The 14,199-nt window shown below is 41.5% G+C and overlaps 1 protein-coding gene across 1 annotated transcript in view; it reads left to right on the top strand.

Moving 5' to 3' along the window:
- Positions 1–14,199, top strand: part of FAM185A (family with sequence similarity 185 member A) — a 90,936-nt gene that overhangs the window by 45,100 nt on the left and 31,637 nt on the right. The window contains exon 6 of the mRNA XM_019509462.1: positions 14,001–14,096. Coding sequence (XP_019365007.1) covers positions 14,001–14,096 — 96 coding nt within the window. The remainder of the gene's footprint in view (positions 1–14,000; positions 14,097–14,199) is intronic.

Below are 14,199 nucleotides of genomic sequence, written 5' to 3'. Positions count from 1 at the left end.
GTATGGGGTTTGTGGGGGGCTGTGGGGTGTGCATGTGTGGTAGGGAGTGTGCATGTAGCAGTGAGTGGGGCTCCCCCCAGAGATGTGCAGGTGTGTGTGTGTGTGGGTACGGTATTTGTGGGGTATATGATTATGCAGGGCTGGCACCAATGGTAGCAACAAAGGAGAACGATCAGAAGTTTAGGGGCATAACACTTAACTTTAAGATATAAATCTGACACAAGACAGCAGGTAGAAATGATGCTGATCAGCAGTTTTTTGTCCCTGCAGAATTGCATATTTATACTCACTAGGAATTGAGCATTATTCTAATGTTGGTACTTTTGAATCCTCCTTACCCGTATTTCTAGCTTTCTTCCATTCTTTCCATTTTGTTTGGCATTAATATCTGGCTACTGTTCTGAGACATGTCTGAAATGTATTTTTCTCCTTGCTGATCAAATTTTTTCACTGTGAATTACAGGTGTCTAGTGCCTCACAGAACTGGACCCTCGAAAATAAGCATATTGAAGCAGGAGCCAAGCTTCAGTGAAGCAGCATGCTTCCACCTTTTGAACAAAGTGAGGCCCAGAAGGTGTTGCAGAAAATAGAAACCATAAAAAAGTAACAAGCCATACTAAAAGGTTTAGTCTGGTACAACTCAGAGTGAGTTGTAGTTTTGCATTGCTGAACAGCTATGCTGGAAACTTTCTATGACAAAATAATATGTAGCTTGTAAGTTATTTGTTAATTTAGATCAGCCTAACCTTTTTTTCCTGTCTTATCTGATTTAAATCACTGCTTGAAACGGTCAGTAGGATACTAGTCAGAATTCCTTACAGTTTTACTAAGAGGACTAGTGTGCTTTGTATTTAATACCATCCTATCTTTTCAATTTATATTTGGCACTCTAGCTAGAAACTCACTCATTCCTTGTTGTTATGTCTTGTTCCCATTAGACCATTAGATGTTTTTTAGTCTGCTGCCAGGACAAGTTTCCTTCTCCCATCCCACTACTTGCCTCCCATTATAGAAACACGCACTTTTACTTTTTAGCTAGAACACGTTCTGAGAGAGAAGAACTTTTGGACAATTGAAAACAGAAGAAAAATAGAGAATATTGTGACAGCCATGTTGGTTCAATTGGACAGGAATGACTCCCATCCTGTTTGGAGTGGAGTATAATAAGCTTATTTCCAATAGGAAGTGCAGGGCTGGCTTTGAAAGCAAGACTTTAGACCTCTTTAGCCCTAGTACCCTGAAGCAATAACATTTTAGGCTTCATTTCCTTAGAAGCTTTGTTGCCATTTTTAAAAAACCCAACCTTTAAATCTTGAAAGACATGGAGCGATTTTACTTCGCTTCCTCACATCTGTTAACATGCTGTGCATGTAGTAGCGGGAGTCCCTCACTGTCTCAAAACTGTACTTGAACCTTTAATTTTCATTAGGTATAAACTTGTATCAAAAACACACGGGATATGTGACATTTGGGTGATAACTTGAAAATGATCTGAGCTGTCTGTTGCTGTTAACATAAGTTTGTTTATTTGACCATTGCTTGCCGGTTTCCCAGAACTGAAACACAAGACCAAGAATTTATATACAGATTCAGTCTTTCCAGATTTTACTACTTGTGAAGAACAAAAAAGAGACTTACAGTATCTGCAGCATAACTGAATGAGGAAATGTCATGCATCATATTATTATGTATTTTTCACCAAACATATGTTCAGCATGATAATCTGGGTTTTTAACTCCACCCTTCCTCTATGTATGGCAAGCTGCATTTTACAGGGCCCGCTTTCTGAAAGTCAGAATGCATGTTTTATTTCTGGGGGTTCCTATAAGATGATTTATTTAATCACCCAGATGTGAAACTAAATCCTAATTTGGAGAGTTTGGGTTTTAAAATACTCCCAGGGTTTTAAATGTTGTTGTTTTCCTTTTACTAAAGGTAATAGAAGTCTCTAGCAACTACTGCATTTAAGCCTTTGATATAAAAATGTTGCTTGCCCTTCTTTACATGTCATCAAAATTGCTTGTATCAAAATATTCTTTACACCCCAGTTACTTCAGACTTTTTAGGTTTCTTGTCCTCCTTTTCATGGAACTTCACCTTTCACCTTTGCCTACATGTCAGAACTAGGTCTCTTTTATGCTCTGCCAATGACACCTCCATACTTCTTTCATATGTCTCTGAGCTCTCTTCTGCACTGTGCCCTATGCCTAGGATCATCATGCCTGTTTTCTAGGCTAGCAACTTTACCACATTGTATGCTCTCTTAAAAACTCATCGCTGTCATTTCACTGTTGAAAAGTGAGAATGGAAGAAGTCCAACTACAACACAAGTTTTCTTGCACCTTAAAAGGGTAAAACGTATTTGTTGCTTTAATACAAAATATAGCCAGTGTGCTCTTTTGATCTTATTGTATAGTTCCTAGTATAATAGAAGCCTTATCTTGACTCAGGCATCTGAGCACTACTGCAGTACAAATATTAAGTAATGATAGTAGGGGTGTAGGTTGTAGCCATGTTGGTCTAAGGACATAGGCAGACAAGGTTCTTTGGCAGTCAGTGAAGATGTAGATTGAGGAGTGAGAGATGGGCTGGGTGTGGGGGAGAGAAGGGGGATGAATAGTGGAGAAGTACCTGGGGAGTCAGATGTCAGGCAGGTTATAATGTGTCATAAGTCCAATGTCTCTATTTAGTCCATGATTTTTAGTATCCAGGAGGCTGATGAAGTAGAGTTCACTGAGAAGTGTTTTCTAATCACCAAAGGAGACTTACAACTGAGAGATTGGAGAGAGAGTGGTTTTCTTGTGAGAAATGTGCCCCCACTGGTAATTGGGTATTCCTGTTTTTGATTGATTTCCGGTGTGCATTCATTCTGGTGCGCAGTTGTTGTTTGGTCTCTCCTATGTATTTTCCATCAGGGCAGTTGGTGCCCTGGATAACAGTAATGATAGTAGTCACTTAAAAGCTTAATCCTGGAAGTTTATATGTTTACCTTTTTTCCTGTAGAAGTAAAGAACTTGTTAAAACTGCTATTGGCCATTTTATAATGAGAAAGCAATGAAGGTATATAGATAAATGTTTAATGCAGACAGACCCTGCAGCACTTCCGATCCAAAAGCTTAGAAATGACTCCCATATGATAAAAATTCCAGACAGTGGATATCTACCTAGACACCCAAATGTAATCCTATCCAGGAAATCTCCAGGAAGCAATACCTCCCTGCAGATATGGTGTCTGAAAATGTTTTATTATATATGCTGAAATGGAAACAATGTGTATTGTAGTCTCCATGAGTATAGCATATTGCCTTGGATGCATTGACACATGATAAAAGATTCAGTTCAATTTGCTTATGGTTTGTTAAGTATAAACATACAAACTACCATTTAATATACATGATCGCTAGTAAAGTAATATACTATAAATAGTAGGCCTTTCTATTTCATTTTTAACATAGAGTCTGCTTTAACTTTGCAAGTGTGAATCCAGAATAATTCCTTTGTGATGAGAATTGAATATTCTGGATTTACACTTAGTGTGGAACCTGATTTGGAGAATATACCTACATTAATTAATTGTATTTGTGGAAGGAAGATGCTGTGAAGTAAGAGAGCTGCACTTATTTGTTGGGCATGATAAAACACAGGCATACCTTTAGGCCCCGTAAAAGATTAACTTCCAGTCCTTATCTGTAATATGAAACTGAAATTTTTTTTTACCAGGGTTGGAATTAAATGCCTCTTGCTCTCTGTGAATAAGTTTTCTGGAACATGGTGTTTAGTTGAAGGCCAGTGTTCTTTCCAATGATGATAAAAGGATTGCAGCTGTCTTTAAAAACATGCAAGAAAAGTTCTAAACAGAGATTGTAGTTGGGAAGAGGAAATTAAGTCCTGAATGTTCAAAAGTTAAAAAGGAATTGCCAAAGGCAGCTGTGGTACATTGGCTTTTTTATGCTTCATTGGTGTACCTTTAAAACTTTCCTATTATTAAGTAATATATCATAATACACAATACATAATGGGAATGTCCAGACTACATGGACAAACTCACTGACATAACTGTACCAGGAATTCTTCAAAAACCCCATATATGAGTTTACACTACTGACGGGAACATCCATGATAGGTTCATAGGACAGTAGGTCTGACTTTGAGGTCATCTTGTAGCCCCCTACTTAAGGCAGGATCAATGCTGACTAAACAATCCCAGTCAGGTGTCTTTCTAACCTGCTCTTGAAAATTTCCAAGGCTCTATGTAGCCTGTTCCTCACCTTCACAGAGAGGAAGTTCTTCCTAATTTCCCTCCTAAATTTGCTCTGCTGCTTCTAGCCCTATTCCCTGTGGCTATAGAGAATAGTCTATCTCCATCCTCCTTACAATCCCCACTGAGACTTCTATTCTCCAGACTAAATAATCTTAGTTCTTGCCTCTTAGCGTGTTGCCTCTTCTGGACTTTTTCCAGTTGTCCATGTCTTCCTTGAAGTGTGGGGACTCCAGGTGAGATGACAACTTGCTTCAAAGGGAGCTGTATCATTGAGAGGGGGCAGTGGGAGAGATAGGATACAGAAGTCTCTGTTTCCCATTAATCTTACTCTCAGTCTCCAGTGTGTTAAAGTGATTGGGTCAGATGATTGACTGAAGTTAAAGTTTTTTGTAGTCTGTGAAAAAGATACATATATCTGGATACGTAGCAATATCAGGGCAAAGCCAAATGAGCCATGTGGATAGCTGATATTCAGATGGGACAACCCACACAATGCTTTTTTGGATCCTTGGCAGTTACCCCTGCATTAGGAGGGATCTTTTACTGGCCAGTGAAGGCAGGGTTTAAACAGCTGTGATATTTGATATATTTCCTTCTGTCACTGTTGTTTCACCTAATTGAGCCGTAATTGGGGCTTGTCTTTTCTGGAAATCAGTGGGAGTATTGCCACTGGAAGCAAGATCAGTGCTCCTGGGAAAGCTAGAATTTTACTGTAAATATTCCAGTTTGACCCATGGATATTTTTTGTCAACTTCTGCCTTAAGTATTTTTCAATTTTATAAAATGTTCATGTGAAAGGCAATAATTGATTGCCAAAGTATGAAATAATCTTACTGCAGGCTGGGATACTAAATGTCTTAGTAGCACATATCAAGTTACAGGTTTTGGTGACTTAATTCTTGTGAGATATATATATTTCACTACTTTATACAGTACTTACAAGTGGGGAAGAAATGTGAAAAGTGAATTGTTTTTGGGAAGGAAAAAACCTTGTTGCTAGATCTTTGAGCCACTGATTGTACAGAAATTATCTCATCCTTTCCAGCCTGTTAGTCATGTTAAGATAAATGTTTAGTGTAGCTTGTTAATTTTATGGTTTTTAGTTTTCTGTGACACCATCTGTTTCTCACCGAGTTCAAAAAGGGGAGGGTAAGGTCGTTCAAATGCAGCAGAAGAGAAACTGCCATTTGTGATTCCCTTCCTCCCTCTTGGCCTTGTTTCCTAATGATCCTTAAGAACACCTTTTAAGACTCGTCCTCTCTCTATGAATTTAAGCTTGGGCATCTCTAGTGTACCCATTAATGAAGTAAGTAGGGTTCATTTTATTCATGTTACCAATCCTATTTAAACTTTCATGGTCACATTTTGTTTTTGCCTTTCCTTATTCCTGACATTTAAAGTGGAATTGTGTTGCCCTTTGTATGCCTAAATGTCAGTTCTCAAGCTGGACGAGTGGTGTTTTTGGCACTTTTGCAGTTTACCATGCTGTTACTTCTGTTTGTGTGTACGTGTTAAGTGTGCGTGTATGTAATGTGTACTCAGTAAGCTATACACTAACCAAGCAGGCGTGTGGTTTCATATGTCTAGGAATGTAGAAGTCACGAAAACGTAGCCAGACAAAAATCGATGACTAGTCATGGGTGGGGGGAGAGGAGGAGGAGGATGGCACTCCCAGGTTCTAGTCCTGATGGCTAAATCTGGATCTCTGAAATCCCAGTACAGTGCTTGGAACACCATGCTACAAGTTATTATCCAGTCCCTTCTCTAGTACTCCTTTTGAAAGCGGCCTGCTGGGGAGCTAAGAAAAGAAGATGCATGGGGTCAAAAGGAAAGGAGCAAGTTACAGCACAGGTTAAATATGTTTTCTGGCTGGGGGAAAGGGCCAGAGTGGCCCAGCTCAGGTCAGAGGTAGATGGGCATAGGACCCTGATGCCACCACTGCTTCTCCTCACTGATTAGCCACAGCATGGCAAAAGACCCCCTCCACTGGAGCCCAGGGTACCGGAGTGTGACACCATACAGGCAGTGCTCCCCCTCCACCAGAGCCCCAGGTGCCCAACAGCAGCATGGCTGAGGGAAAATCCCTTGCCACTGAAGGCACAGCCCCAGGCCAGATCCAAAGGCTCTGTGGGCTGGATCTAGCTGACAGGTCATAGGTTGTGACCCCTGAGCTTAGAGGGTGTGTGGTTTAGTGAAATGACTGCTGTTTCTGAGGGCACTGGGTTCTAGCCTACACCCCTGATCCCCGTGGGACAGAAACTTCCCCATTGCACTGCTCTCCATCCATTTTAGCCAATGACTATGAAACGCAAAGGACAGAGACTCAAATCTTATTGACACTCTGTAAATAAGCAGAGTAAACTTGCCTAAACAACCTGTCTTCTATAAAAACATGAAGCAGAAACAGCTCTGCAAAATCAGCTCCAAAAAAACATGAACAAGTAGCTGGAGACAGCATTGAAGCACAGACGGAGCGCAGGAGCCTCCACTTGGTGTCTAAGCAGGAGCACAGCGCCCTGAAGGGAGCTCTTGTCAGGGCTTTGTGGCTGCTTCCCAACCTCTAGCTACATGCTGCTGCTACTCCTGGTGCTGCTGTTACTTCAAATTGCCAATTACTCAAATCAAGAGTAAGACCTTATACAGGGGGATAAGGCAAAATGCCTCATTTATTGATTACATGAAGCAGATACACAAGCTTGAATACACCAGTCATACAAACAGACATACACGAGCATACATACAAGCAGACATACAGACAAAACCATTCCAGTAAGATGTTATAGTTACTAGCAGAAGTTACTCAATGTTACTCCACAAGAGAAGGCTGAGGGGGGATCTAGTGGCCTGTTACAGACTAGTCAGAGGGTTCCAGCAGGCATTGGGGGAGTCCCTGTTCCCCCGAGCACTCCCAGGAGTGACTAGAAATAACAGTCACAAGCTGGCAGAGGGTAGATTCAGACTAGACATCAGGAGGTGCTTCTTCACTGTCAGGGCGGCTAGGATCTGGAACCAACTGCCAAGCGAAGTGGTGCTGGCTCCTACCCTGGGGGTCTTTAAGAGGAGGCTGGATGACCACCTTGCTGAGGTCATTTGACCCCAGTACTCTTTCCTGCCATTGCAGGGGTTCGGACTTGATGATCTGCTCAGGTCCCTTCCGACTCCACCAACTATGATACAATGAACGTTAGCACTGGATGGCCAATCTAGGCTTATTGAGGGTGATGAGCGGGGGCGAACAGATGTGCCCGTGCTCCAGGAGGTTTCAGAGAATGGATTCTCCATCATGACTTGTTTGCATCTCACTTTTATAGGGATTTCAAGTCTTTGTTCAGCATTGAGGTTTTTCCATGCTTAGTTTTTAATTAGAGGTTGTTTCTTATCCATCTAATGGTTATCGCAACTTGAGGTCATTCCAGTAAAGTTGGTATCTCAGAGTTGGTATTTCAGTCGTGAAGCATTGTATAGTTGGTATCTTTGCCTTGAAGCGTTATGTAGTTCAAATGGCAGGATATGCAAAATTCCTTCTCACTGTCGTCTTTGCTCCTGATCACAGACGAGTTCTTCAGCCATCCATCCATTAATTAGCTTAATTAGTTTACAGTCTGTTAATTCATACATTGGCACTCACATACACAAGGCATACAAAGTTCATTTACTCATGTCAGGCAGGGAACAAGCACAAAATGGAGTTTCAGTTTTTCATAAAAGACAAAAATAAAGCTAATACAATCAAAGAGGTTTATCAATTCAATACTATTATAATTTAAGCATAATAACTAGTATGCAAAAATTCATACTACACTGCCTCCCATTGCCTATAATGCTGCTGGGTGGCAGGTAGGCAGACAGTGGTTTGTCTTTGGAGGTCCATGTTGGGATGAGGAGAGTGGGGCTGATGGGCAGGGAATGGGATGACGGGTGTAATGTGGTGCAGCATACAGTTGGATACCAGGATATGGGGGTGTGTGGGGAACCCTGAGGTGGGGGAAGCATGGTGTAAAACCATTGCTGCAGTCAAGTACGGTTGTCAACCAAAGAACATTTGTTTACTGATAATATGCAAATACATTTTACTGACAACCAAAACTGTTCTACTGTGTTTCAACCTAGCCCTTGTCTAGGGTCTGGAAGAAGGGTTTTATTTACATTATGTAAAACACATGTCAGTAAAAAAGTTTGTTTGTCAGAAGTTTGCAGTTTGTCAGTAAAATACTGTCTTGGGTTGGCAACCTTGCAGCGGCTCCGCTTCAGAAGAAGCATGAGTGAGGGGAACTGATGGTTAGGTGGAAGTCAAATGATGGTTTAAGCCCCCTCTAGGCAAGGGGAACTTAGAACCTGAGTCTCCCACTGCCGGGTGAGTGTCCTAATTACTAAGCAATTGGGACTAATAAGTGGAGGAGTTCCCCTAATTATGTACATAGCCACATACCTGCCTGGCCAGTGCATAGCCTGTTGCATGTTTGTATATGCACATACACTCGTGTGTCCACAGTGCAGTGGTAATAGAATTGCACACTGTAAGGAAGTGCCAGACAAGAAGATATGCAGCTGGCAAGCTGCCATTTAGACATACAAAATATAATTTCACCCTTAATGCCCTTGTAGCTTCACACCTTAGTATACTACACCCCAGTCTCAATTGGATCATTGATTTCCAGGTTTCCTACCTTGAGTCTGTTTCCATTTTTTCTTTCTGGTGAGGTATAAAGGCTAACTAAGCTGTCTCTGGACTGATTGGCTTTGTGCAGAACAGTTTTCTAGACATTAAGCTGAACACAAACATTATCAAGGACATTTTGCTTCACCACGCTTTTGTACTAGCCGATGCTTAGATAGCTGAAATTGTTTAAGAGTAGCAAGTCATTTGTTCTAACCATCTGTTTGTTCCATTTCCTTTAGAATGATTCATCCTTGTGCTCCCCCTTGACTTGTCAGTCTGTAATAGATTCTGTATTTAGAGCATCTTCTAGTTCTGCTTATTCTCAGTAGTTCATTCATAATAAAATCATCTACTGTTGTATATCTCTACATGTAAAATAGTATCTTTATTTTATCTTCTTTTTCTGTAGAGTTTGTTTTCCATTTACACTTCAGCTGTGCATTTTGTCCTATTAACCTGCATATTCAGCCCATTTTATTATCCAAGGTTCTCCAGGCCCTGTTTCTTAATTTTTAGTCCCTTCTGTAATTAATTTAAGAGAGACAGCAGCAAAAGGAAATTGAAGTCATGAGCAGTACCTTCGACAGCCTTTTTAAAGGAGGCTAGCTTTTTTTAAATGTTGATACTCTATCTAATCTACCATCTAGGTATTTTAATTTCTTTGTCAATATATAATTGCTGAATTGTTTCCAGAAGCCCAGTTTTAGGGCTAAGCATGGCTTGTAGCATTGTATTTCTGTTTGTTTAGTGCCAAAGGGTTCTAGGTTTTTGCAACAAAATACTCAGCATTTGCCAAATGTAGCTGTAACCTGTGCCTCTTCTAAAGACCTTTTAACTCCTGCCCTAACTCAGTTATGGTTTAAGTGAGTATGAAAGCACGGGGAGGCAGTGGCCGGCTGTGGCCAAGCAGATGCTTAGAAGCTACTCTTCCACAAAAGCATTCTCCAGAAGGGCACTTGTGTAATCCCAGCACCCACAGAAGGGGCCAGAAGCCTGGACTCTGTTTATAAGGTCCATGGAGCATTGTCAGCATCATACAAGTCAAGAAAACTTGAAGAGTGAACTCTGTCTTACGCCTATATACTCTTTCCTGTTTCCTGCCTCTGAGTGTACTTGTACTATGCAGAGCAGGACTTTGCCCTGAAGGTAGAAGTATTTTTGTTTAAACTGAATCTCTTCCAGACATGAAATTAAAGTTTTCTCTTCTACCCTTTTAATGTTGTTTCAAGGTTAGGAACAGGCAGTTCTGTTGGAGAATCTCAAGAGAGCTTTTTCTTAGGAGAGTTTCTCTTTAGCATTTGAGAGGGAAGCACTCTTCATTTGAAGACTGGTGATACACAGAGGCAGATGGAATAATTTCCAGATTGCATTGGCTGTTTGGTCAGTTATGGTCCACCCCATCCACAGTAGTTCTAGTTAGTGGGTCATTCTTCTATCAAGCATGGCTTCTTCCCTATAGTGATAAATATAACTTGACTTGTATCAAGCCAATTATTTCACCAGTTAAAACAAAAGTAGAGGCTAGTTTATGGTCAGGATGTCTTATCAGCAAAACCCCTGTGCAGGCGTGTGGGTCCCTCACCTCCCTTTGTCAAGTTATGATCACTGGGACCTTTGTCTCATCTGCCCTCCCTCTCGTCTGCCACATCTTAATGTTATGATAATCTTTGGGAGGATGGATGATATCTCAAGTGTTGGTCAGCCTGGCAAGGGCCAGTTTTCCGCACAGCTCCAACATCCCTACACTCTGCCCTCTTCCTTTCAGGTGACAAGTCGTAACTCTCCGTTGAAGGTAAGTGGGAGTCACTGGACCTCGATTTCTTCCTGACTTGTTTTGGTTACATGCTCCGCAAGTGGTTGGTGTCCATCTCCTCTGGACAGGTCTCTCTCTTCAGGTTTAGATGTTCTGGTCTAGTCTGCAGTCACCTTTCTTGTCCCCTCTCACTCCCTTCATTGCAGCCTCTGACTCTTTTCTGTTGTGAGGCTCTATGTTCGGTGGTTCTCCCTGGATTGGCGGGTTTTGTGCAGTGGAATCTCTCCCTGCCAGTCCCCAAGACTTAACTAAACAGCTTTATAGGATTCAGGTGTATGGATTAGGATCCACTTAGATGCACGGTGGATCCTACTTTCTCCTGCTGTCCCTCCCTGGCCTGGGAGTACTAAATAAAAAAGAAAAGAACAGGCTCTCACCCCTTTGCCTAGTACGTAGTCTGGAAGGCTGTAAAGAAAAACTCTGAGCCCCAGGTTTGAAGGTGCAGCTCAGCTCCCTGCAGCTGGTTCAAATCTGGTGACTGTTTACTCGGTCAGTACAGGCAAATCCCTGCTTTGTGTGTGTTATTTAGGGGGTCCCTTGAGGCTAACCTTGGCTCTGTGATCTGTTCATGCCTTCTTCCCTGATGGGCTTGGCGACCCTTTTCCTGGGGAACTCCCTCTGTGTCCCTGGACCTCCAGCTTGTGGGGCCACCCTCCACTACCCCACCATCTGGCATCACTTATCTCACTGGATGGGTCGCGTTGGTCATTCCACTCATGGTACTTGGATCATGGTGTCCTGGCTGGGTCTCCAGCACTGTGGGTCTCCTCCCCAGTCCTGCTGCACCACCTTTGTTCCTAGGGACACCAAATGCCATGGCTCTCTTGACGTCTCCCTTTAAATAGCCCAGGCTTCCTCCTGGGCCAATCAGTGCCAGTTCCTGAGGGCATGTGTTTCCCCCAATCCTGGAGCCAGCACACTGCTCCAGGTTTTTCCCTGGAGCTCTTCTCTGGCACGCCAGGGAAGTGTGGCCTGCCCAGACTCTGCTGGGTGAGTTTTTCCCCAGAGCTCTTCTCCAGTGTGCTGGGGAAGTGTGGTTCACCCAGACCTCATCGGGTGAGTTTCCCACTTGCACAGGCAGTGCCGCTCCCACCGGGGTCTAGCAGGGGTGGCATCCCAGCCTCTGCACCCTGTTACAGTTGTGTGAAAGTTATCCTATTACTCGTGGTCACTAGAGCTGCTTAGAATTTTTTATGCCAAATTTTTGTTGACATGTGCTGACTTAAGCACATTTTTTGTGGAAAAGTGTTGATACAGAGCAGTTCATTCAATTAGGAAAAATGAATTTATCAAAACATTTCATTTTGACATTTGTTTAAACAAAATCTTTTCTACTTTGGAAGATCTTTTCTTTATTTTTACTTTAATTATAGGAAAAATAAGTTAAGATCTAAATGATCAAAACATTTCAGTCCATCTGAACCAATTTGGATTTTCACTTCATGAAAAGTGTTAAGATTTTTGACTACTCATTCTGATTTTTGGATGGGAAAAACGCTTAGATGTCTCCAAATATATGTGGTATGAGAAAACGGTTTCCCATCTAGCACTGGTTGTTATCATTATTTTTTTTTTAGCCAAAAAATGCTGTCAGTTTCCAAGCTGTGTAAAATTAGATTAGGCACACTTACTTTTTTTTCTAATACTTTCCCCATTAAGAAAGCTGTCCTGGCTGTAGAATAACAGTCCCTTCCCAGTTTGTTTCTCTTATATGTGGCAAGTTGGTTTGTTGCTTCTAGTTTGAGAAATTAGTTTAGGAAAAAAATGCACATCAGTTCAGTGAGTACATATTGCCACTAAAAAGCTTAGCTCTGGGAAGCTTAGAGCATTTTTGTACATGCTCTGGGACACAACCCTGGGCACCTTAATTAGCAAGCTGCGCTAATTGAAAGTGCCCGTGCATTACACATATCAGCATCTCCACATCCCCGTGCTGAAAAAATGGCAGTGGGGCACTTAGAACTGAAGCCCATTGAACGTGTTTTATTTCAAAGCGCCCCGCCGCCATTGTTCAGTGCAGGGACACGTGGAAGGCTGCCAGAGCGCATCAAGTCCCGTGCTCCAGAGCAGGCTCCCCGCACGTCTATAGGAGCCCTTGGTGTCTGTGCTAGGATCCTCACCTGTCTCCCTCACTACTAATTATATCCTCTTCCAAATACCTTGGCCATGTCAAATTGCCACGTCATCTGTAATTAGCTTCATTTGGATTAAATCTTGTGATTTTTAGACAGTTCTTGAAATTTTCTGTCACAATATATTTTTTTCCTTACACACACAGACGCGTGCGTGTGCACACACACCCATCAGAAAAACTGAATGGTCTCTGCTAATCTTTTGCCATGTTTGCCATTGCCAGTAAAGTTTTGGATAAACAAAAGTTTGCAGTGGAGAAATACTGTCATCTCAACCACTTCCTATTCATCGTTCTCAAGGACTGCAGATCCTTGTTTCAGACTTGTACAAGTCTCTGGATTGCTACACACTGCTACACATTTCTTAGACTAAGAGTGGGATTTATGTTTCTTATATACAGCAAAAAATACCATTTATTTCATTAAAAGTTGATTCTTTGGGTCTTTGTTGTAATATTGTTGAAACTTGTTTGTTTTCTTAAACTCCGAATGGGTTGCAAATACAGTGATATGAAATGGAGACCACTGGAAAATTATTTCCAGATCTGGCTGGTTCTTTTTTGTTTGTCTGTCTAAACTGTCTATGTAAGTAGACAGTTTCCTTAGACAGTCTTACATGATCATAGACAAAAGCTAATAAATATGGAAGAAAACAAAGACTACTTCCAGTATAAGCAGTTAATAATAAAATTGTGCTATTTACTGTAAGTGTGTGCCGGTTGCTATAAATAAATTCAGTAATTATCTCCCTACCTATTCCTCCAAACTCAAATGTAAGATTCAGATTTAATATCTGGTCCCTACCCAGGATATTGTAAAATCTAAAAATCGGCGAAACCATCACAGCCTTACTGCACTTGAGGAGAGGTATGGCATGCAGCATTCCACCCATGCTGCATGCTTGTGGTGGCTTTCTCCGAGTGAAATTCTCTCCCATGGAAAAAAGCCTATGCTGAAAATGTAGGCAAAACTAAAGCAATGTTTACTTGAGTGGGCCATGGCAGCTACTCCAGACTAAAGAGAAGAGGCCCTGCATAAAACCTGTTAATTCTAGAAGAGGAGTCATTAATACTATTGCTTCAGAAGAACAAACATGGATCAGGGTTTAATCTTCTCATTCTGAATCTTTTTCAGATTCAGCGGATGGATGTCTAAAAGCTTCTACACATCAGGGGATGATAGATGTTTATGTCAGTCAAGGAAAAAACATAGATCTGAAATCCCAAAAAGGTTAGAGTATTTTTTTGGCAATCTGTGAAGTTAAAAAATATATTTGTTTGGAAACAGTAAAACTACTAATTTATGTGTGTGTGTGTGTGTGTGTGTGTGTGTG

The sequence above is a fragment of the Gavialis gangeticus genome, unplaced genomic scaffold, assembly GCF_001723915.1.
Source record: "Gavialis gangeticus isolate Ggan-Ray unplaced genomic scaffold, GavGan_comp1, whole genome shotgun sequence".
Taxonomy (NCBI): Eukaryota; Metazoa; Chordata; order Crocodylia; family Gavialidae; genus Gavialis; species Gavialis gangeticus.
This window is presented reverse-complemented; position numbering and strand designations above follow the sequence as displayed.